The sequence below is a fragment of the Artemia sp. Qi Xiang Cuo genome, chromosome 16 (genome assembly GCF_049724085.1).
Source record: "Artemia sp. Qi Xiang Cuo chromosome 16, ASM4972408v1, whole genome shotgun sequence".
NCBI lineage: Eukaryota > Metazoa > Arthropoda > Branchiopoda > Anostraca > Artemiidae > Artemia > Artemia sp. Qi Xiang Cuo.
In genome coordinates, this window is record NC_142809.1 from 43,352,754 (window position 1) to 43,374,555 (window position 21,802).

General features: G+C 34.0%; 1 protein-coding gene across 2 annotated transcripts in view; it reads right to left on the bottom strand.

Moving 5' to 3' along the window:
- Positions 1 to 16,069, bottom strand: part of LOC148942934 (uncharacterized) — a 60,873-nt gene extending 44,804 nt beyond the window's left edge. Inside the window, exons 1-5 of one of the 2 annotated variants that reach the window (XM_089102551.1) lie at positions 15,916 to 16,069; positions 9,850 to 9,910; positions 8,308 to 8,417; positions 3,408 to 3,519; positions 513 to 712 (exon numbers count right to left, since the gene is read on the bottom strand). In XM_089102551.1, coding sequence (XP_088958677.1) covers positions 513 to 712; positions 3,408 to 3,519; positions 8,308 to 8,417; positions 9,850 to 9,910; positions 15,916 to 16,035 — 603 coding nt within the window. In that variant the 5' untranslated portion in view covers positions 16,036 to 16,069. Of the gene's footprint in view, positions 1 to 512; positions 713 to 3,407; positions 3,520 to 8,247; positions 8,418 to 9,849; positions 9,911 to 15,915 lie in introns of both variants that reach the window. The other variant, XM_089102550.1, reaches the window with a different exon arrangement.
- Positions 16,070 to 21,802: the final 5,733 nt, after the last annotated feature.

Below are 21,802 nucleotides of genomic sequence, written 5' to 3' on the forward strand. Positions count from 1 at the left end.
TTAAAATTAAAATCTAAAATAGTGGTGAAATTCTTAGAAATCCAAATGATAGTCGCAACCTGTTCGAAATTTGAAACATGAAATGTGACAATCAAGGTCTCACTTGTTTCTTATTTTTATTCAACTACGCCCAAATATAATGCTCATAGCAGTAATGTTTTCAAGTTCTATTAACGCTATCATATACCGCCAAATTTCTAGGTTCCTACTTTATTCTTCTTCATCAGCAGAGCGGCTGTACAGATCGCCAACTGAGCAACCCTTACAAACGAAATCAACATGTACTTGATTTTAGTGTGATTTGCGACAAGCCTTTAACCGGAATCTTCTCTATTCTGTTTATTATTGCTACAAGATATTTGAGCACCGATCCCTTCTCGGATTTCCCCACTTAGTTTCTCACTTTTCTATACTCATTTGTCATTAATTAAACGAAAGTACGCAATTCTCAGATTTAAGCATTAAAAAACGTCCTTAGTAAACTAATTTATCCCCCCAAAAAAAAATATTACCTCAATTCCGAGGACATCTTCGTCTTCCAAATTAATAGTAAGAGTTTCATCGGCTTGCTCAGACGGCTCACCCGTCGGTTCTTCAGGTTTCTTCTCAGTCTTTTCAGCTTGTCCTTCAGTGGCTTCAGTTTGCTCAGCAGTGTCTTCTCCTTGGGGCTCAGGCTCCTCTTCCTCATTTTCTTGCTCCTCCTCATTGTCATCTGATAAAAAGCAAGTTTACAATCAGTAGGGAATAAACTTACGAAAACAGAATAATTTCTTATATCGCACACCCTTCTACCCATGATTAAAATAAAATTAAGTAACAACGTAAAATTTTTTAATTTAGATCTTTGATTTATTGAATTCCTGAGATTACCCATATTAAGTATTTTAGCTTGACGAACCATATTGAATGAATTCTAAACCGCGAACTTGTTCCAGAAGTCAATTGAAATTGAAATTAATCCTTATCATTACCTTTATCTTATTATGGCCCATAGCTGCCAATGCAACCCGTTATACCGACGCCAATATGCCCAAAGGTTGCATCTGACACATTCAAACTTCTGAAATTGTTGCTAAAACCATCTGCTGAGCTGCTCTCAAAGGTAGGTTCAGTAAGTAAAATAAAATAAGAAATACAGCATTGAACTATTACAGTCCTTACCGGCGGTACTGATATCCGTTTAGTCGCCCTTTAGCCAGGAAGTGCAATGAAGGGTTGGGAGCCAGCCATCCTGTACTTCTCCATAACCTTCCTGCTTACTTTCTCCAGATTTCTCCAGGTACCTATTTAGAGCTGGGTTGACTCTGTCTGAGCTTACAGAGTCACATCACTGACCTCCGTCCCAAACCAAACAACCGACAACACCAGACCCTTCGGACAGAAAATATCAATTCTAGCACATTATCCACTCGGCTAGGACGGCAAGGTTCAGTAGGGCAATGATTTTTTAATAACACCTTGGTCATCTTAATCTTTATTACTCTGCAGATCCTCCCTTTGATGTCGGCTTAGCAACAGTTTTTGGCAATTACTTTGGAAGTGTGAAAACACTAAATATGATCTTTAATCGTAACAGGGACGATATGCTCAGGATAGGCAAACGCGGCGAGCACTTTAGTTCTTCCTGTTCTTGAAATACACATAATTGACTATATCGTTTTATTATCTGTGTTTTGGAATGCTACTAATGAATTAATCACCATTAACTATAATTATTTTTGGAACGCACCCCGCGATTATTCGGTTGATAAAAGGCGCATAGCCAAGTCCAAGCCAAAAGAAAAGAAGTATATTTGGCCAGGTTTTTTTTTAGATCTATTATAAGTAAAATAAGTGTCTTTAAAGTTGGTTGCTTATCACCGAAATTTTCATAATCATTACTATATATATGCAACATCTTACTGCAGTAAGACCCAAACTAGGTCTAAGATGAGATAGATAAAATTTATTCATAATTAATTAAATATACTAATACCCAAAAGCCTCCTAGGATGTAAAGGAGGGGAAGACATATGATCCAACTAACACTAAATCAAAAGGAGAAAAGATTATAAAATTAAAGCATGGCTCACACAAAATGAATAGAAGAAAGTAAATAGACTCCAATCAATCCTACACACACACCCAAAAAAAGAAGGGAAAAAGCAAAGTAAAAAAAGAAGAAGTTCCATTCCAAAAGTGAGAGTTCAAATCGAAAATTATAAAATTATAGGATTAAAATTTTTTCATGAATTCTTACTCAAAATCGAGCAACATTAAAGCGACGTTTCAGGTTAAATTTTTCCTTCAAGTAGGAATTTTAAATATATATTAAGATTCTTTAAATATGTATTTAATACCCTAGCACATAATGCCTTACTGCTATACAACCCCAGTAAAGAAAAACGAACGAAAAATTGTAAGACATAAAACTAGACTTTAAAACAAATTTGAATAAAATGAGTAACAAACTGCGAATGAAAAACAAGGACTTGAAAGGGCGGAGAAAAAAAAAACATGTATATTTTTGCTCAAACATTCAAATACAAATAAATTTACGTCATAGAAAATTCACTCGTCGTTTTTTTATATATCAAGCTTGTATTTTATAGTTCTTCACTTTTTATATGCAGTTACTATTTAAAGGCTGCAATTTGAACTAAGTGTAAAAGTATGAATTTGCTATTCGAAACATACGAGTTTCAAATTCAAAAGAAACCGTCATTTTTTTGGGACGAAATTTTTCTCTCGAAAGGCAGATTTTAATTGTCCAAATCACCAGCATATAACAATATCAATGCAAAAAAAAATTGCATGATTTTAAACTATAATGGTTTCAAGTGATAAAACGAATATGAAAACATTAATAAATGAACTTAAATAATTGTTTTAAGCTCTGAATATATTTATACTGGTCAATAATTCACGCCAATAACTCCAAAAAATAAAAATAAAAGGATAAATAAAAGTTCAAATAGGGATAAAATCCTTTTAATAGACAGTGTTTCACAAACAGTGATAGAAATTTCAAAAATACCAGATATTTTGGTCACATATGCAGTGACCGTCAACAGTAGTAAAACTGTCACTGCGTATGTGACCAAAATACCTGGTATTTTTTGTGAATTCTATCACTGTTTGTGAAACACTATTAAAAGGATTTTATCCCTATTCGAACTTTTATTTATCGTCATGAAAAGGCAGTCTGGTCTCCGAAATTATCTATGTCATAAAAAAACGCATCAAAAATGTGGTTATGTGCATTTTTGTTACATTTTAACGAGTCGGACAAACATTTCGGGGGAGGGGGGTCAAACTCCCTACCCCCCTGGATACGGTCCTTGCCCCAACTCCTTTAGCAGTAAACTCCTGATGACTCTCGCTCCATTATCCAGCTTTCCAAACTTTCTTTTTATAAGAAATCTTACCCTCTTCTACATCTTCTCTTCCCTCTTCATCTCCTTCTTCAGCTGCTTGTGAAGCGGAATTCGAGCTTTCATCACCTTCTTCTTGTTGTTCTTTTTCAAGCATTTCTGCGTCCTAAGAAATAAAGGTTGCAAAATTGGAAACAAACTAATAGAAGTAATGTTTATATTGAGTACAAGTAATATTATTTACTTCGCCTTCCCCCATGGACTCGAAATACAGAACTGATTAAACACTACAAGGTTACAGAACTATATGTAGCAGTTGAGAAGCAAATTCGAAATCATAATTCAAAGGTTCATAACCACCAGTGGAATCTTTTACTTCTACAGTAATCAGCTGATTTGTTTTATTAGTTGTATTGTTTATTTATTTGTAACGTTTGGCTTATCCGTTGATTCTTTCTTAATCTCATATTGTGATTTTTCTACAGCTTTTTCTTTGCTCCGTCATTATTTTTGTTAATTCGACAGGTTATCAATAAATTCAATAAAAAAAAAAAATTAAAAAAAAAAAAAAAAAAAAAAAAGTTGTATTTGCAAAAACTAAGCAGAACCGTTTTCTGAACAGTTTCATTGAGGAAGATTATTTCTATAAAATCAATTAGGTATTAAACGAGTCTCTGAAAGCAAATTACAATCATCAAATTCAACTCTCAGTATGTGTCCTCTAAATATACATTAACCATTTATTCTTATTGAGTATATCCTTCCTGTTTTAACTGGTTTTATCGTCAAGTGGGCAAGGAGAATATACTTTAACCCAAAGAGCATGTGTACTTATAAGATTGGAAACTGGTGTGTGTCAACAACAAAAAACTCCAATACCATCTAGATTTTGCGTTCATTGGCATTTTTTTTTCAAGCTTTGTAATTGTGTTTTTCAGAAATTGAGATTTTACACTCATTGCTACACAAATTTAACCAACTGCACTAATTATACCTCAATATTGCACCAAAAAGGCAAATGAACACCAAACGCTAGATGGCATTTGTGTCTTTTGTTGGCCCTAGCGCTAGCTTTCACCCTTGTAAGTTACCCATATTTTGTGTTTTAACCTTCTGTACAAAATGTGAATGCACTTAGAGGAGGTTAAATATAAAAATGTAATTTATAATAAAAACATAATAGAAATAAAATTTCAGCTAAATAGACAACACACTTAAAACTAGCCATTTCGCGACACTTATGGAACCTATCCAAAAGCTGGTCCATTATTGAAGAAAAATCAAAACACATATGTACTGAAAACTTACCGGTCACGATTCCAAAGCAACAACTGGAGAAGATATTTCCAAAAGTGGAAGAATATAAATCGAGTTCTCTTCCACTCGCATAGCCTAAAGGAACTCCAGAGTGGGACCAAAAGAAAATTTTTCTTGCGAAAAAAGCGTATTAAATTCCGCCCAGCATAATCTTGTGAATCTGGCCTTTAATTGGAGCAAGCAGCCTGTGCGTTTTCTCAGCCTCCTTTCAAAGCTAAGGTAGCAACTGTTTAAGTGCCTTAAAACTAGAGCCAAATAGGAGATCTAAACATTTCAGAGAACACAATGGGTACATAGTTGTACAGTCAATGTTAATAGTCATAGGACGTTCCTGGGACAAACCATAAACTCAGTTTTTGAGGGGGCCACTTAAAGGCTGATTCAATTGAAGCCAGAACAAATTATAGCAACTGCGTTTTGGAGAGCTTGGAAATTGTCTGAAATCAGAAGAATGTATTCTGTGCAAGAGAGGTGGCCTGTATTAACGCGCAGCTCATCAGATACGAGGAATAGTTTAATGCCGGTTCAGATGGCAGTATTAAAGTGCTAGGCTGCACAGAACCTTGAAACGCATCTTTCTGAACAGCAATGGTGTCACTAAGCTCGCTACCAAGCCATACCTACATTGATGCATTGTTATACTGAATCCATTGGAAACCGCAAACAGAAGGATTTTTGTTCTACTTCTAATCACAGAACTACTTCTGCCAGCTGTTATTTTCAAAACAATTATTTTTCAGGGGTAGTTTGCACCTACGTTCGTTTTAAGCTTTTTTTTTTTATTTCCATGAAGGGAGCTTCTGACAGATCTTGGGGTGGGAGGGTGATTACTATCGATAATATGCCTGATTATCTAGGACTTTACCCTCTGGTGTATGCACATTCCTCCCTTATCAAAGGCTAAATTCAACAAGATGTGATACGGGATCTGCCACCCTTCTTCTCTTCTGTACTATTTTGGTTCTTGGCAATCCATATTCTCTTTTGTTTATTTTTTCCCCAACTTTAGCCATGCCTGTAGACACGGGAAGGATTCCCTCTCCTCTTTAAATCAAGTCTGGTAAAAATTTAAAAAAAATGAATGGAACATTAACTTAATAAGTAACATTTTTAGCACCAAGATAATTTTTTTTTTTAAATGGCACCAAAGTATTTGTTTCATTACAAACTTCACAGTCCATAAGAATATTCTACAAAAAGGGTAAATACAGGTTATTGAACACATATCAAACTGTGCTTGTCATATTTTCAACACTAAAATGCACAACCAAAGGTCCACAAAGTGTTCCAAAAGGATTTTGATACATTATAATCAAAACCAATATACGACGACAATATACATTCACTTAAAACACGAGTAGCCAAATACCATTATCCCACTGACATAGTCGATGGCTTTTGCTCTAAAATTCAAGCAAAGAACTTACATCACTAGTAGACAGCTCTTGAGAGAGCTATAAAAGAGGAAATTCTACCACAAGTTTTAATTTATTATGCAAAAATACCCATTACCAGGAATTTTGGCTAGTCCCTGGACCAGGATAAGCCAATTTTCTTACAATATAAATAATTAACAGGTCCATCCTGTCTAAACTATCCTGATTTTAAACATAGCAAGAACAAAACATTTAGGTTTTTATCACTTATGCATATTGCAATTTGGTGACTTATGTTAGGATTTAATGATATTTTTGAATGTACAAGCTTTTCATTATAGAAACACTTAATATAATTCAGTTTGGAAAGTTCGAAGTTGTGACCAATAAATTAAAGTACAATAGTACTTTTTTCTGTGCAGGGCTTTTTTTCTATAATCCTTTCAAAATAGTCACCGAAGCTCATTTTTTTTCTTAAAGTAAGTATGTAACACCAGTCTTCACTCGTTGTTTTTGTGATTTATTGTGCATTAGGTCTACTGTTCATTCTCATAATACAAGGGGTAGTGTTGACTTCTATGTACCTAGAGGCATTTCGTCCTATTCATTTTTTTTTTTTTTTTTTTTTTTATAGTGTTACATGGAAATGTAAAAGTTTAACTATTGATATTAAGATTATTGGAGATCCTTATATATTTATAAAAAAAAAAAATTATAGAACTGCTTTTTGTAGAATATGAGTTTTGATTTATTTAATTATTTATTGTGGGGGCTATGCTGATATCATATTCCTGGAGGAAAAGTAAAGTAACGATTTTTTTTTTATTTATGGTGATGGTATTATTGGTGTTGGCGGTCAAGTGTTCTTTTTGTTTTAAGGATTTCGTTCTCTATCTCGCCTTTTAGGGGAGCTAGCAATAATTTTTTGTTTATTATCTGTTTTGTTAATAAATCTATCTCTCTCTCATAAACGAAAATCTATTTCTGAGAGGGAGCAGCTTTGTCGAAACCCCCAAGAAATAGGCAAATCCAATGGAAGGAATGAGGAAAATCTGATTAATATGGACATTTTGTAAGGCCAGAACTTGAAAGAGGAGGAGCCACAGCCCCCTTCCCAAGCCCTAAAGTATATTTTTCTCTTTCCCAAAACAATGTATTTCTATCAATTCTTTTTTTTGTATTGAAAAAGAAAAAGAAAAAAAGACTGACACCAATCGGTATTTACAAAACTAATTAAGACTCATGGTTAAATGGAGTTTTTTTATATTTCAATGCACATTTTCTGTAATCTTGAGCGTAGTAAAACTTATAGTGATTTTTGACACAATCACACTATTATGACAATAGCACTGGGGAAGGGTGCAAAGAGTAATATTTGCATCTGATGGGGATTCCAGTCCTAAGTTGTCCATTTATCATTAAGTCCAATATCAGTCCTTAATATTAAAAAGAATGGAAAAAGTGTCTATAGAGGTAATTCATAGCTGGAATATTAAAAGAAATCATGGACATTCATATTTATGAATATGTTAAATATTGTAACTTTCAAAGAAAAATTTTAGGACGTTTAAAGAAAAGTAGAACTATACTAAATAGAAAAAAAGCAATAAAGTTGAGCAATACACAGAAACCAAAACCTGAAACAAGCAGAAATGGTTAAACTTCAATAACAGCTTAAAACAAAAAGAAATTACTATGAATGAATAAATGAAGCATGAAACAAGCAAAAAATAAATTCAAAGAAAAGCAAACAACAACTAATGCATATAAGAATCCCCCCCCTCACATAACCCACACAAATATTATGTTACTTTTTTTGGCTGTTACCAGAAAAATGTATAATTTTAAGCTTTTTTTAATTAAACAATCGGAATAAAACAAGCAAATACTAATCAAGTTTTCAGAATACTAATGCTAATCAAGTTCTATTTCATTATTATTTATTCACTTTAATTCCTCTTAAAAAAAATAGAAGATTCTCCCCCTCCCACCACCACCCACGCACACCTTAAGGAAACTGATACTTTGCACCCTTGACCATCATAGGGATTATAGACACTAAATTTGCTTGCATTTTTTTACTATGCTATTTTTACAATTTTGTATATTGGGTAAAAACTCACAATTATTGTATAGAATTGTTTTTTTTAATACATGCCGCATATTGGGAAAAGCTGGATTAGATTACAAAGCAGCATTACCCTTTCAATTCCTGCCAAAACTTCATTGAATTGTTCACTTTCAAAAGATTCATGACTTACTGCAGTTAGATCTTGATCCATTGATTCTCCCTCTGGTTCTATTCCACTTCCATCTTTATCTGATTTCTCTTCTCCTCCATCAACACTTTCATCCAACTTTCCATCTTTGCCTGCAAAAAAAGAATTCATGAAACTTGATGTATCAACAAAAAACAACTTTTTATTTTTGTTTGCCTAAATACATGTAAATGAGGCTATCTACCACTAATCTGAAGTTTATTCCAAGTCATAAATGCATGGAAATGAGACTCCTTCCTTAGAAGTATTATAGAATGATGTCCACAATTTTTTAAGAATAACAAAGAAAAGTTGCCATAGATACATAAAAAAAGAAGCCTCCTCCTTTTCAAAGATATAACCGTCTCAGGATATAACCTTTCCAAGGACTTTCATTTAGAATGATACTACAAAAAACATACAGGATAATAGTTTCCCCCCCCCAAAAAAAAATCTTTTTGATACAAAAGAAATACATTTTCTGATCCAAAATTATAGCAGTGGAGATTCTACCTCTTATATGGTAATCAATCATTTTCAGGACAAATTTTTTATTATTATTTCAAGGTAATTAGTTAAGCTAGGGGAAAGACACTTTTAGAGACTTACAGGATTTGATATGTAGACTTATTCCTTAAAGTTTCATTTACATGGTTTTCTTAATCTTTTGAAAATATTAAACAAATTCTTCAGAAATGTTGTTTTCCAAAAAAAAAAGTACAGCATTGAATCAAGCAATTAATATTTTTGGTTTACCCTAATAATCTAACTATGATCTATTTTTTTTATGAAATTTACCTCTTATTTTCTCAATGTTGAAAAAAACTGCTACTTTTGAAAGCTTATCTCCTTCTAAACCTGATTTAAATCAGGGAGGCCCCCCCCCCCCCCCTGCAAAAGCTGCAATGAACAAGAAGTGATGGATTGTTGTGTAGGCATTGTAAAAACAGTTTGATTTTTGAATAACTTTACTAATTCTTTTTTTTTTATGCACTAGTAAGGTTGATGTCAATGGGCTAAGTTGCAGTCATTTTTTTATTGGGCATGACACTTTGCTCCTGCTTGGTTTTTGGCAGACACTGAGCTGGGGGCAGCTGCTTGTCACCAGTCAACCAGCAACTTGATGAACTGTGATAAAAATCTTGAGAGCCATGGCTAATTAGAGTAAAGCCAAGACGTGCAGTCTTGTCAGAGGCAAAGCTAGGATAAGCCTTTTTCAGAATTGTACAAAAATTATATCATTTTCCTTTTTAGTGTTTTTTTTCTCTTTCTTGTTTTGCTTTTTTGCTAGTTTTTTTTCTTTCTTCCTGCATACCCAGCCATAGAGCCTTGTGAAGAGTATTCTATGTACTTTTGTTGCTTGTGCATAAATAAAAACTTCAATAAACCTTAACAATTTTCCAAAAGGAAGCTTCTATGAACTTGGTCATATCTTGCAAACACATCATCTTGGAAAAAAGAGGGGGCTTATTACCCTTTTTAACAAAAAAAAAAGCTTGATTGACTGTTAGAATCAATAACCAAATAATTATGGCTTACACATACCTTCTCCTTTAGTTAAACTCTCCATGTATGAGTCTGGATTGACACCTTCTTCAACTAGAACCTAAAAAAAGATGTACGTAGATAAAAATATTCCATTATATATTTCTCTGTTAAGGCTCAACTATACTTGTCTTGTACTAGTACTACATCTAAAGAATTACAAGTGGAAAAATAAATTTAGTAGCATTTTGTCTTTCACTAAACAGACATTAAATATTTTGTATTATTTTCTTTGACCATGGTTCTGAAAGCTACAATTTTGTTGCAAATACATCCATATTCAACCTGATTTTGCAACAAGTTTATTCATTATCATGGCTCACTGGCTGCATTGAAATTTTCTAATTAAATCATTCATCATCTTGTTAGGATCATCAAAAGAAGTTAGGTGACCCATTTAGGCTACATAATTTGTTCTTTTTAAGCTAATTAGAATGGTAGTCCAGTTAAAACTAATTATAGGACAGAAAAAAAAAATGCACTATTCTACTCCAACATTCTTCCAAATGTATTTATCTAAAAATAAACCAAAATAACAAGGGCAGAACCCTTATAAAAACTACAGGAATGAATTGCCATTATGAGTTGGTTAGCTTCCCAACTATGCTTCCACTCAACATTAGGCTAGTCAAAGGTGTCTGGATTGGATCATAATGTTATTTCTTCTTTGAGGGAGTTTTAGAGATTGATAACTATACTGATGAAGTAGCTTAATGGTTGCAATGGATAAAATTAATATAAACTTTGTATAAGAATAATTTAAGCCCCTTTATCTTCTTTACAGCTGGCCTCTGAACTGCTTCAAAGGTAGGGTTATTTTTTAATATAATGAACCAACTGGTGATGAGAAACAATGACAAGCCTATAAAATTAAAAAAATTGCTAAATAGCCCAAGGCCACATTTTGCCTCATTAGGAGGGAGACTGAGAAGCAAATGGTACATATCTTTTTCCATTTGATTTCTGGTTTTAAGCAACAGTTACTACAAGAACCTTGCACCATGGTTACAGTATCTATTCACACTAAAAGTAAGAAAAAAGAAAGGAAAAAAGGCAAAGACGTATATTTGTATTTTAAATACAAATCTTATAATTCTACATTTTTTTGTTTTTGTTCATGAACAAAAACAGTTTCCATATTCATTTGTGGGTCTGCATTTCATCTTTACTTATTTCTAATTGACTATTGGTCCATAATGGCCAATCAAATCTACTTATAAATAAATATATCAGTAAATTTGGGTGTATAGCCTAGGGTTAAGGTAGGAGAGGCCAGATATGCCAGTTAGGGTGACAGGCAGGCAATTAGCCCCATAGACTTTGAAAAATACCTTCTTTTTATACTACATAGCTATTTTCTATTTTAGCTATGTGCTATATTAAAGCAACAAGACTGGCTAACTGCTTGTTTTTATTTGTCACCCCTGTACTTTATTTTCCCCCAGCTATTTAATAGGACTGTACTCCTAAAAATGATGTCAGATTGAGACAAGTGGACCATTAGAACTGCCTTGTCTAAAAATCCTATAATGGAAACTACACTCCCTTGGCTTGAACAACAAAGACAATGCACACTGGCTTGAAAACAAGAAAAGTGGCTGCAATCACAATATTCTGCATTGAAAGCATCTTTTTTCTTCTTCTCTGCAGTTAGCAGGGCACTGAATTATAATACAGCTATTTCATGGTTTATTTTAAAGGATATTCCAGCATATAATGTTCATTGTAATTAACAAAAAATAATTGTAATTCTTGTTGCAATGGTAGCTGCAACCTAGTGAATTGTGGTTGCTAGTAATTATGGGAATTAAGATCTATGGCTACCCCATACTTTAGGTATAATCTGCTCAATGCTGTTCTATTTTTCTTCATTAAAAACAAATCAAAATGATCCTTGCCCCCCCCCCTACATTTTCATGAATCAGTGCCATTGGGAGGAGCCCAGCATATTCCACCCTGGAAATTTGGTACTAGTCTATTATATAAAACACACTTGTGAAGTGAACTTTGGTGAATGCTAATGAAATAAAACAAAATTACAATGAAAATATAATAGTTTAGAAACAAATATGGGCTATATATTTGCACATTAGGAGTGGGGGTAAAGCACATCATATATAGTGGGGGTAAAGTCATCAGTGGATAGGGAGTGGCTCAACAAACCATGGTGCACCATTTGGGACGCCACAGATGATGATTAACTATCATCACTGAAGCTGGTGGACACAGGATTTGTCCTATCGCTAGCAAGTGCGATTTAAGGTAATTAAATACATAACCTAAACAAACCAATTTTAACCTAATGAAAAAAAAAGTAAAATAGAATATAATACTTTATTAGTAAAATTCTGAAAACTACAACTTGGAAATATACTGCCAGAATGCAATAATGTCCTCAAGAGTTGCATTAAAATGAACTTGGCCTTGTGCCTTTACTGTGCTTGACACATGTGCTCTACTAAGTATGAATGTAAATGATGGCAGGATGTACCTTGGTGCCATTTGTTTATTTTGCTACTAAAGTATTCTATTTTCATCATGTTTTATTGTCACCAAACTTCACTTCTTGAGTGTGTTTTACATAATAGACAAGTACCAAAAATTCTTCCCAAGTGCAAAATTGAGCCACCAAAGTAAAATTAAGAAAAATTAAAAGAAGTGAGAAGTGTCTTTTATCCACTTTAATCAACTCATTGTTGATGCCTCTAGCCATGGGCTTGGCACCTACCTTGTTTTGGAAGGGCAGGTCACAGCATATGTGTCAAGATCACTCAGTAATTGTGCCAGTAATTCAGCCATTGTGCTTACTCATGCCAAACAGCTGCAATTGTACCAAGTGCATTGTACCAATGAAGGTACAATTCTGCAAAGGGACTGCATACATCTATCAGCTCTCCCACAAGGCATGAGTTTAGTCTGCAAAGGATTTGACAATGCCATACTGCCAGATATGGCTGCCAAGTCACCACCATCTCCATTACAGGTGCACCATTTTAGGTAAATATATACCAAATCATATTATTGAGTTAGGAACAAAGTGAATACACCATTCTATGCTTTTTTTATGCTGATTATGAATATAATAATAATTTCTATCAGAAATGAATTTTAGCCCCCCCCCCCTATATATACCAATTCAGGGTACATATTTCTACATTAGGGGGGTGGGGGCAAATTTTGTTTCTGATGTAAATGGGAGGTAAGATTAAACAGTAAAATTTTACTTTAACTACTTTTGGCTATCTTGGAAAGGGGTTAGGGTAGGAAAATGAAACTTTCAGGGATGGGTCTGCAGGCTTAAGTATATGCTGGGAAGGTATTTTGAAGTAGGCCTACCTTCCTCCACTTCTTCTCCCTCTAGAGGATCCTCACCTTTGATGACCTTTAAAAATCTGTATGTTATCAAAGTGAAACCTTGCAAAATAGATCTTCTGCTTAAAAGAAGTACAACAAAATTGTTTCCAGCTTCACAACTTTGCTTAATCCTAATTTTTAAGGTTTTAAAAATATGCAAATACATTTCCTAAATTTTGAAAAAAACATTGATACAGCTTAAAATTCTACTCAAATAAAAGGAATTGTATTTTCAGAACTAAAGCCAGAGAAACAGAAACTGAAAATTAAAAGGTAAAATGTTGTTTTTTCAAAATTTCAATAGATTTTCAGGAATAAAATTTCAGGACCTCTAGAGGGAGAAGGAGTGGAGATAGGTACTTCAAAACACCTTCCTTAGACATACTTTAGCCAGTAAACCCATCCCTGAAATTTTCATTTTCCTAACCTAACTGCTACCCAAGATAGCCAAAAGTAGCTAAAGTAGAATTTTTCAGTTTAAACTTTACCCCCAGCCCCCCTAATGTAGAAATATATACCCTGAATTGGCATATATAGGGGGGCATCAAATGGCATCAAAAAAAAGGCATCAAATGGTGTATTCACTTTATTCCTAATTCAATAATATGATTTGGTATATATTGGGATACCACCAGATGGCTAATTGAAAATAGTACAGTCTATATATAAAGAAAAAAACCTTAGCCAAACATTATATACAGAAAAAAAATGTCTAGCCAACTAGGTGGCTAATATGAATATAACTGTATATATACACAATCTTTAAATTAGTCAACTGGTTGGCTATTAGATCTCACCTATATATACATTGAAGCCTTAATTAGCCAACTAGTCAGCTAATATTAGAGTTATATATACAATATAAAATTAGCTAACTAGTTGGCTATCAATATCCCAGGTATATATTTGTTTTAATTTTAAATAGCCAACTAGTCAGCAATCAATATAGTTTAGCATACAAAGTAGAGCCTAGAATTAGCTAACTAGTTTGCTAATTCTAGGCTCTATTGTGTATTAAAAACCTTATTGATATCTGACTAGTTGGCTATTTTCAACTGAAGGTTATATATATATAGGATCTTAGTAGCCAACTAGTTAGCTAATTCCACATGTGTAGGCTATCAGAGACTGTATTGATAGCTGACCAGTTGGCTATTTTAAACTAAAGTTTATTTATACATTGGACATTAATAGCCAAATAGTTATCTAATTCCACATGTGTAGGCTATTAGAGAGTGTATTGATAGCTGACTAGTTGGCTATAATAAACTAAAGTTTATTTATACATTGGACATTAATAACCAACTAGTTAGCTAATTCTATAGTGTATATAGCCTACCATTATCTTATTTTTATTAGCTGACTAGCTGGCTAATTCAGGCTGAAATTTATACACAAGATGCAATCTAATAGCCAACTGGTTGGCAAATTTAAAGGTTCCTACATATACACTTTCCTTAATTTTAGCCACCTAGGTGGCTAAAAAAAAATTATATATATAATGATTGGCTACGGAATTTTTCTCTATATATAAACTTCACTATTTTATATTAGCTGCATAGAGGACATCCATATATATTTACCCCATTGCCAATCCAGCATAGGAATCAAACCCCTAGCCTCCACCAGAGTACCCCTGCAATGCTGTCACAACAAGCTAACAAGAAACCAACAATAGCCCACATAAGATGCAGCTGACTTGTAAGAAAACACCTAAAACTGGACCTGTATCCTAAAGACTATGTGAGTGATTTCAAAAAAAAACTAACAGACCAATTGGTTTATTAGGGGGGTGGGGGCAAATTGCATTTTTTATGTAGGCTAAATGAGAGGTAAGTTTGAACTTCCCCCCCCCCAATGTGCAAATAGGCCTATATACCCTGAATTGGTATATTTAGAGGTGGGGGTAAAATTCATTTGACAAAAATTATTAGGCTATTATATCTGGGAAAGAGCCTAAAAAAAACATTGAGTGGTTTGTTTACTTTATTCATAAGTCAATAATATAAATAGGCCTAACAAAAAATTTACCAGTTTTTGGCTCTGGATTCATTGCTGAAAGACTCATTTTTGCAACCACTCTAACCCCTTTCCAAGATAGCCAAAAGTAGGCTAACCTGTCAAGAATTTTACCATAAAACATGAGAATTTACCCAGAAATCCAATGTAGAATATAAAATAGGGTAAATATCTACAAAATCATGTCTTCGATTTAATACTAATGTGAATACACCAATCAATGCCTTTTTTTATGGTTATTACAAATTTAATATTAATTTCTATCAGACATTTATTTCAGCCCCCCCCCCCCTATATATGCCCAGTCAGGGTTAGGTTTGGTATAGCCTATATAGGGGGGGGCTGAAATTCATTTCCGATAGAAATGCTTATTATATTCGTAATCAGCATAAAAAAAGGCATCAAATGGTGTATTCACTTTAGTCCTAACTCAATGACATGATTTGGTATATATTGACCTAAAATAGCCTATGGACCTCAGCCAAACCCAAGCTTTACCCCTCCCCCCAAAAAAATCACCACAAGATAGATAGCCCAATGTTGGTTGTTATGAAATAGTATTAGTATTAATTCCTGCTTTTGTTGTGTTTTGAACCGGCAAACAAACTAATGGCTCAACCCAAGCAGGATACCTAATCAAAGGCTGTAATTAAAGGTTAGCCTAGCCTACTAAATTCAAATCACAACACAAACCTTTGCCAGTCTATCTACTAAAACAGCTTTAACACCCTTCGTGTCTATATTTCTTTTTTCAAGTTCAGCTTTCAATTCAACAACTCGTAGTTGAGATAATTGTGTTTGAAATACTTCCATTTTCTAATTTAGCTCAGAGCGCACTTCTATCCGCCATTAAAGAATTGATGAATATGAACAGCTCTATTGATCATTGACAAATCCTTATTTGTGCCAAAGCAGATGACGCTATTCAGTTTCCTATCATATTTCCGCATAACCCGACTTTGTTTTCGACAGAGCACTGGTCCGAAATCAAACAAATGTCCGTCTCCAAATAAAAAATAAAAAATAAATTCTGGAATGAAGCTTTTCATATTCTGTAAGTTTATAGAACCATTTTTGACTATTTTCTTATAGAGGAAAAAGATAGAGTCTAAATTTGTTTTTGTTTCCTAAATCTGTGGCACCAGGTATATTTAAATACGAGTCGTCTTTGACTCTTTTAAATATTCTTTTTACACGCAGCTGCAAAAGAAGCTCTTTTAGATGATGTAGATTTGCATGGTTGGGAGGTTATAGACTATGGTACAGTTCAGTACGGGTTCTCCCCGAGGATATATTACAAGTTTTTAGACCTTAGTTGAAGCAACAGTTATTCTAATTAAAAAACCGAAATGCGGTGACAGATTCATAAATGCTTAGCTATTTATTAGTATTTTTTAATGGTATCGAAATTGGCATCAAACCCACACAAATAATATGAACAACTTTCGTAACCTTTGGCTACGGGGGTAGTGGTAGCTACCTTCCTGTGGTGCCCCTGAGTGTACCAGACTTTTAATAGGTGGTGGGAAAGCGTCCTGGTTTCAGGGTGTGCGTGGACCGGGGCTGGAGACAGAGCCCCAGAGTCTTCTAGGTAAAATATTAATCCCGGAGGCAGGGATGGAGAAGGGGGACGGATACAATCCTAAGCCAGAGATGGCGGAGGCCAACGGAGATAATCCTAAGTCTGGAGCCAGAAATGGCGGAGGGTGACAGAGATCCGGAGCTGGAGGACAGAAATATAAAGTAATGGGGGAGGGTAGAATGCGTTTTGGATGAAAGTTTGACGCTCCCTCCTGCATTTCGGCCAAGCGCATCTATGAACCAGTGTGATTCCCCTGAGCCATTCCCACTCTCATAACCTAGTATTAGAGCCTAATACAGTCAAGTTAAGCCATCTCTTTACCTTGGATGTGTGAGAAAGCCTTATTATAGCTAAATTGTAAAAATAACAAAAGCCTTATTATAACTCAATTGTAAAAATAACAAAAGCCTTATAATGACTTATGTGTAAAGATAACAATTGTGAATCTTAGTTGAACAAAGAGAGATCCTTGGCTCAATAAAGCACAAACTTGTCTTTGACTTAGCAATAATTTATGTCACCATAAAATGCAAATAAACTAGTCTGTTTTAAAACCAGATTGAAGGAACGCTTAAAAATATCACCTGATAATACCACATGATAAAAATTGCATCAGAACTGTTTTTTTTTAACATAATGGGAGCAGTAACTGTCATTTTTTAAAAAACGACTGTGATTGGCCAAAAGAACTAGGATTGTATAAAAACTGATCTCTAGCCAATGGGAGACAAGAACGACAAAACAAGACACAGGATAAAATAGAGATTTTTATGGGGAAAAGGGGTAGTCTTTATTATTTTGGCTTGGACCGAATAAGTGTCTTTCTTTATAATTAGGATAAAAATTACCCCTAGTCTGTCTAAATTTCCTTTGAGAATAATGCTGAAACAAAGTAATAAGCTTCAGAGAGATTTTTGTCGCTTAGGCTAGACTCAAAAAGAGCAAAAATTCCCTTTTGAGGGTTATCAATAAACTGTTATTAAAGGACGCGTGATCTAATTAAAACCGATTAGAGGCGGGAAAATATGCGCGTAAACAGTTTAGAGCTGTGACATTTTCTATTTGGGGATTTGGGTTTATAATTCAGTTAGTCTATATAAATTATCCAAGGCTTCGGTCATCTAGACAAGGTAGAGCGTTTCAAGGATTAAAATAGGATAAAATTAGTTTCTCCGAAGAAACTTAAACTCGTGAATAACCTAGGGTTTAAGGAAAGCAAAAAAAAACCTCAACAAAGGAGTCAACATTAGGAGAGGTTTTGTTACTCCTGTTCCCGCCTAGTGTCCCTTGGAACTTAGCTTATTATTTTTAAAACATCTTACACTCAGAAAACTGGAACTACCTGGATAAGAATATTGCTTACCTCCTTGTGTGTTCTCTGACGTTTATACAAAAGGAGACCTCATTCCTCTTTTTAGCCACTCTTTCATTTCGTTAACCCGTGCCGACTATTTATATAAAGGCGACCTCGATGTTATACGGCTGGGTTAGGGAAGAAAGAGGAAGTATGTTGTCAAATTAAGAATTTCAATTTCTTTCCGTCAAGTTAGATTCAATCTTCAAGTGGTAAAGTTTCAGTTTATCGAAGGTCCAAGGAACACTAACCCTTTTAAAAGATATAAGAATAAGAGCTTGGTGTAGGTTAAACAAATAATTTGAGATCTAATCAAAAGGTTATTCCTAGTTTCTGAGAAAACAATAATTTGAAGTAAAGGATCTTAATTACCTTAGCACCCAAGCCTTGTCTAACTTTTCAAGATTAACGCTTGCAATTAGAAGTATTGATAGCCTAGAACTAAAATAATAATTTTTTTCGGGTAAACAACGTGTACTGAACAACGGACACACGGAATATATGATTAGCGGACCCAGAAGAGGTATTGAAAGAATTTAGAATAATAAGAATTACAACATTTTTTCCTTTTATTCTATTTAATAATAAATATCAAATGTCACTGGATTTTAAGTACCGATTCTTACCATAGCGCCTCAGTTATAACACGCTACCAAATTTTAGCCCTGATAAGTAGGGCAGCCTTACAACTGGTGGCAGTGGTACTCAAGTTCGGTACAACTTTGGTTTAAGGGGGGGGGATTAATACAAAGTTATAAATTTTTGGTAAAATTTAGTCCCCAAGTCCTCCCAAGAAGGTGTGTGCTCAGTTTTTCCGATGATTATTGTCAAAGCCCAGCAGCGACAAAAAGTTTGAGAAAGTGTTCATTAAGCAAAAAGTTTAAATAACTTGACTTAAAAGGAAGTAGACAGCTTTTACCTTCCTAAAACTCTTTCTTTCTTCTCTTTTTCTATCTCTTTGTTACAAGTTCTAGTATCTGTATCGTCTGTACTTTACTAAATTAGGGCCATAGGTTAATCATCTTTAAGAGTGTGTCTCTGAGGGTTAATTTAAATCTAGGTATTGAGCTAATTTTCATACAATTTATAAACGAACTCATTTTAGTGATTTCAAAGAATTTAAGGGTTCAAAATGTTTCCCACAGTAAGTGTTGAAAAGGATAGAACCACCATGAATTCAAATGAAAACAAAATTAAAGAGTTAGAAATTGCACTATGACAAGCACAAGAGAAGAAAATAAGAGCATAAGAGAGTGCACAGTCTAGAATAAACGCTCTACAAGAGCAATGTAGACACGCCCCTGTCACAAGTAGACTTAAAATCTATTTGTAGAACAAGCACCTCCCATCTCGTTAATAACATCTCCAAATGAAATCCACTTGTGGATCACGACCCTTAAACAAATACAAAGGAGTGCAGAAAAAATGACATTGCTATGATTAATCAAGCAATTTGCTATACACGGGGGGAAATCCAAAGATTTGCAGCGAGCTTAGACATTTCTAAAACCAGAGATTTATACCATTTAGAAAGACTTCTAAAAGAAGCCATTTTACATGAAAAACCAACCGCACAAAAGCTGCAAGAACTCCTATCCGAGAAACAAAGGCCATAATGTGCTCAAACTTAATATAAACTAATCTTGACCATCGTTCAAAAAAAGACCACTTTAGATAGCTATCTGTAAACAACCCGTTTTTATCATTGTCCTGTTCCTATCTTTTAATTTAATATCTGAAGAAGCTGATGGACTAATGATATAGGCTAGTGAACTTTACGAATCGATTTAAAATTTGAAAAAGGAAAGATTGATCAGGTGGGCAGCTCACTTACTTTGGTAGAATTATTAGTAAAGACAAAGGGAGCAGTCAAGATGTTAACAAAGTTATATAGCACCTTATTGGAAGCACTTTAGAGTACAAAAGTATAGTTGATGGTGGTCCGCACGTTTTTATCTAGCAATTTTAAATATATTATACCCATCGTCTTCGTAAATGTTTTCTGAACAAAATAAAATGGTAATTTTGGTGGAATATTCCGGTCTTTATTACAGATTCACTATACAAGTCGATCTGATACAACTATGACTGGGCGATACAATCACATAGTCACACTGTGAAATTATGAAACGTATAAGAACTTAGAGGGCAATTAGAAAGTATAATAATATAAATATAATTAATATAAATATTTTCTTAAGGGTATATATGAAATTTTTTTTGTATATGTGTTAACACGTTCTTTAAAATTTTAAATATAAAGAATATATTTTGGTAATAGAAAATAAGAGAAGGAGTGGAAATAAAGCTAAAAAACACAGCAAGCATTAACTCTAGAGCAGTACAGGTCTAGCTCAATTATGTATGTATATAATGTATATTTCCCTTTCGCCGTGGCATGTTTCAGTGCCCCCCCCCCCTTTGAACGGCTCTGTTTGACGTATCTATACTCTATTGAAAACCATTATAATAACTTAGGCGAAATGATTGACAAGAGTATTTGAAATATATTTGAAATATGAGAATAAATCTTTATAGCTGCTGGAGCATCATTAATGAAAACATTGAACAATGTTCGACCTAAGATTGTTCGCCGAGGCACTTCACTGTCAACTTGTGAGAAGAATTCACAACTTCAAATCTTCTACTACCCCGGTCCTAATATTTATCAGAGGGAAGTCTACTGTTTGTGAACATATGAAACGTATAAGAACGCAGAGGACGATTAGAAAAATATAATAATATAAATATTATTCTGAACTCTAATCGAAAAGGTGCCTAGCAAATACAAAAGAAACTATTTTCTACTTTGATTACCTTGTATTTCAATTCAATAACTTTTTTGATTGATTTAGATATTTTCTTTAAGAGTCTAGTGATTTATGTGCTGATTTAGTAATTTTTTGTTTTTTCTTGTATATTTTTTGACTTTGTCATAGGTGAAGAACCCTTCCCAAAAGATTTGGGAGGATTAGAATAAAGGGCAGTTCTTACAGTTGCCCTTTGTGGAGAGTGAGAGGATAATTTATTGTGTTTTCTGGGGAAGCGTGAAGGGTTCTAAGGAAATTCTAGGAAAAAATGAGGGAGATGAGGCTTGGTTGAAATTTTTAATGTTGAATTCATGACATTACAAAAACATAATGAACAAACCCATTTAACAGATTTACATTTCAAGCTCACAGATAATTCAAGCGCATGAATTATCAAACGCAAGTCAAGGAAGGAGCTAATTCCTTCCTTGGGAAGGAACTACGAAGAAAAATTGAGTTGTATGATCATATAGTTTTAGAACACAGTGTTAAGGAACATCCCCAATGCAGAAGAAAATAAACACAAACATTGCTTCTCCTCAATGTCTAGCCCGAAAAACTGCCAGAAAAGCGCAGGTTCATTGCACGTTTCAAATTACAACATCTTAAAAGCTGTTCTATATATTTTTCTTTTTTTTTTTAAATTCATCTAATCTACTGGCATATTTTCTTTTTGCGACATTGTTTCTGCTCTATGCTATAGCCTACCTTCATCAATTTAACCCTGTCTGCTTCTGATATATTAGATCATAACTTTCCTCCATATACTTTTTACAGTTATCCTAGATTTAATTCCAGTCTCTGCTTTCTGGATGGCTTGTCAATTTCCCAGCC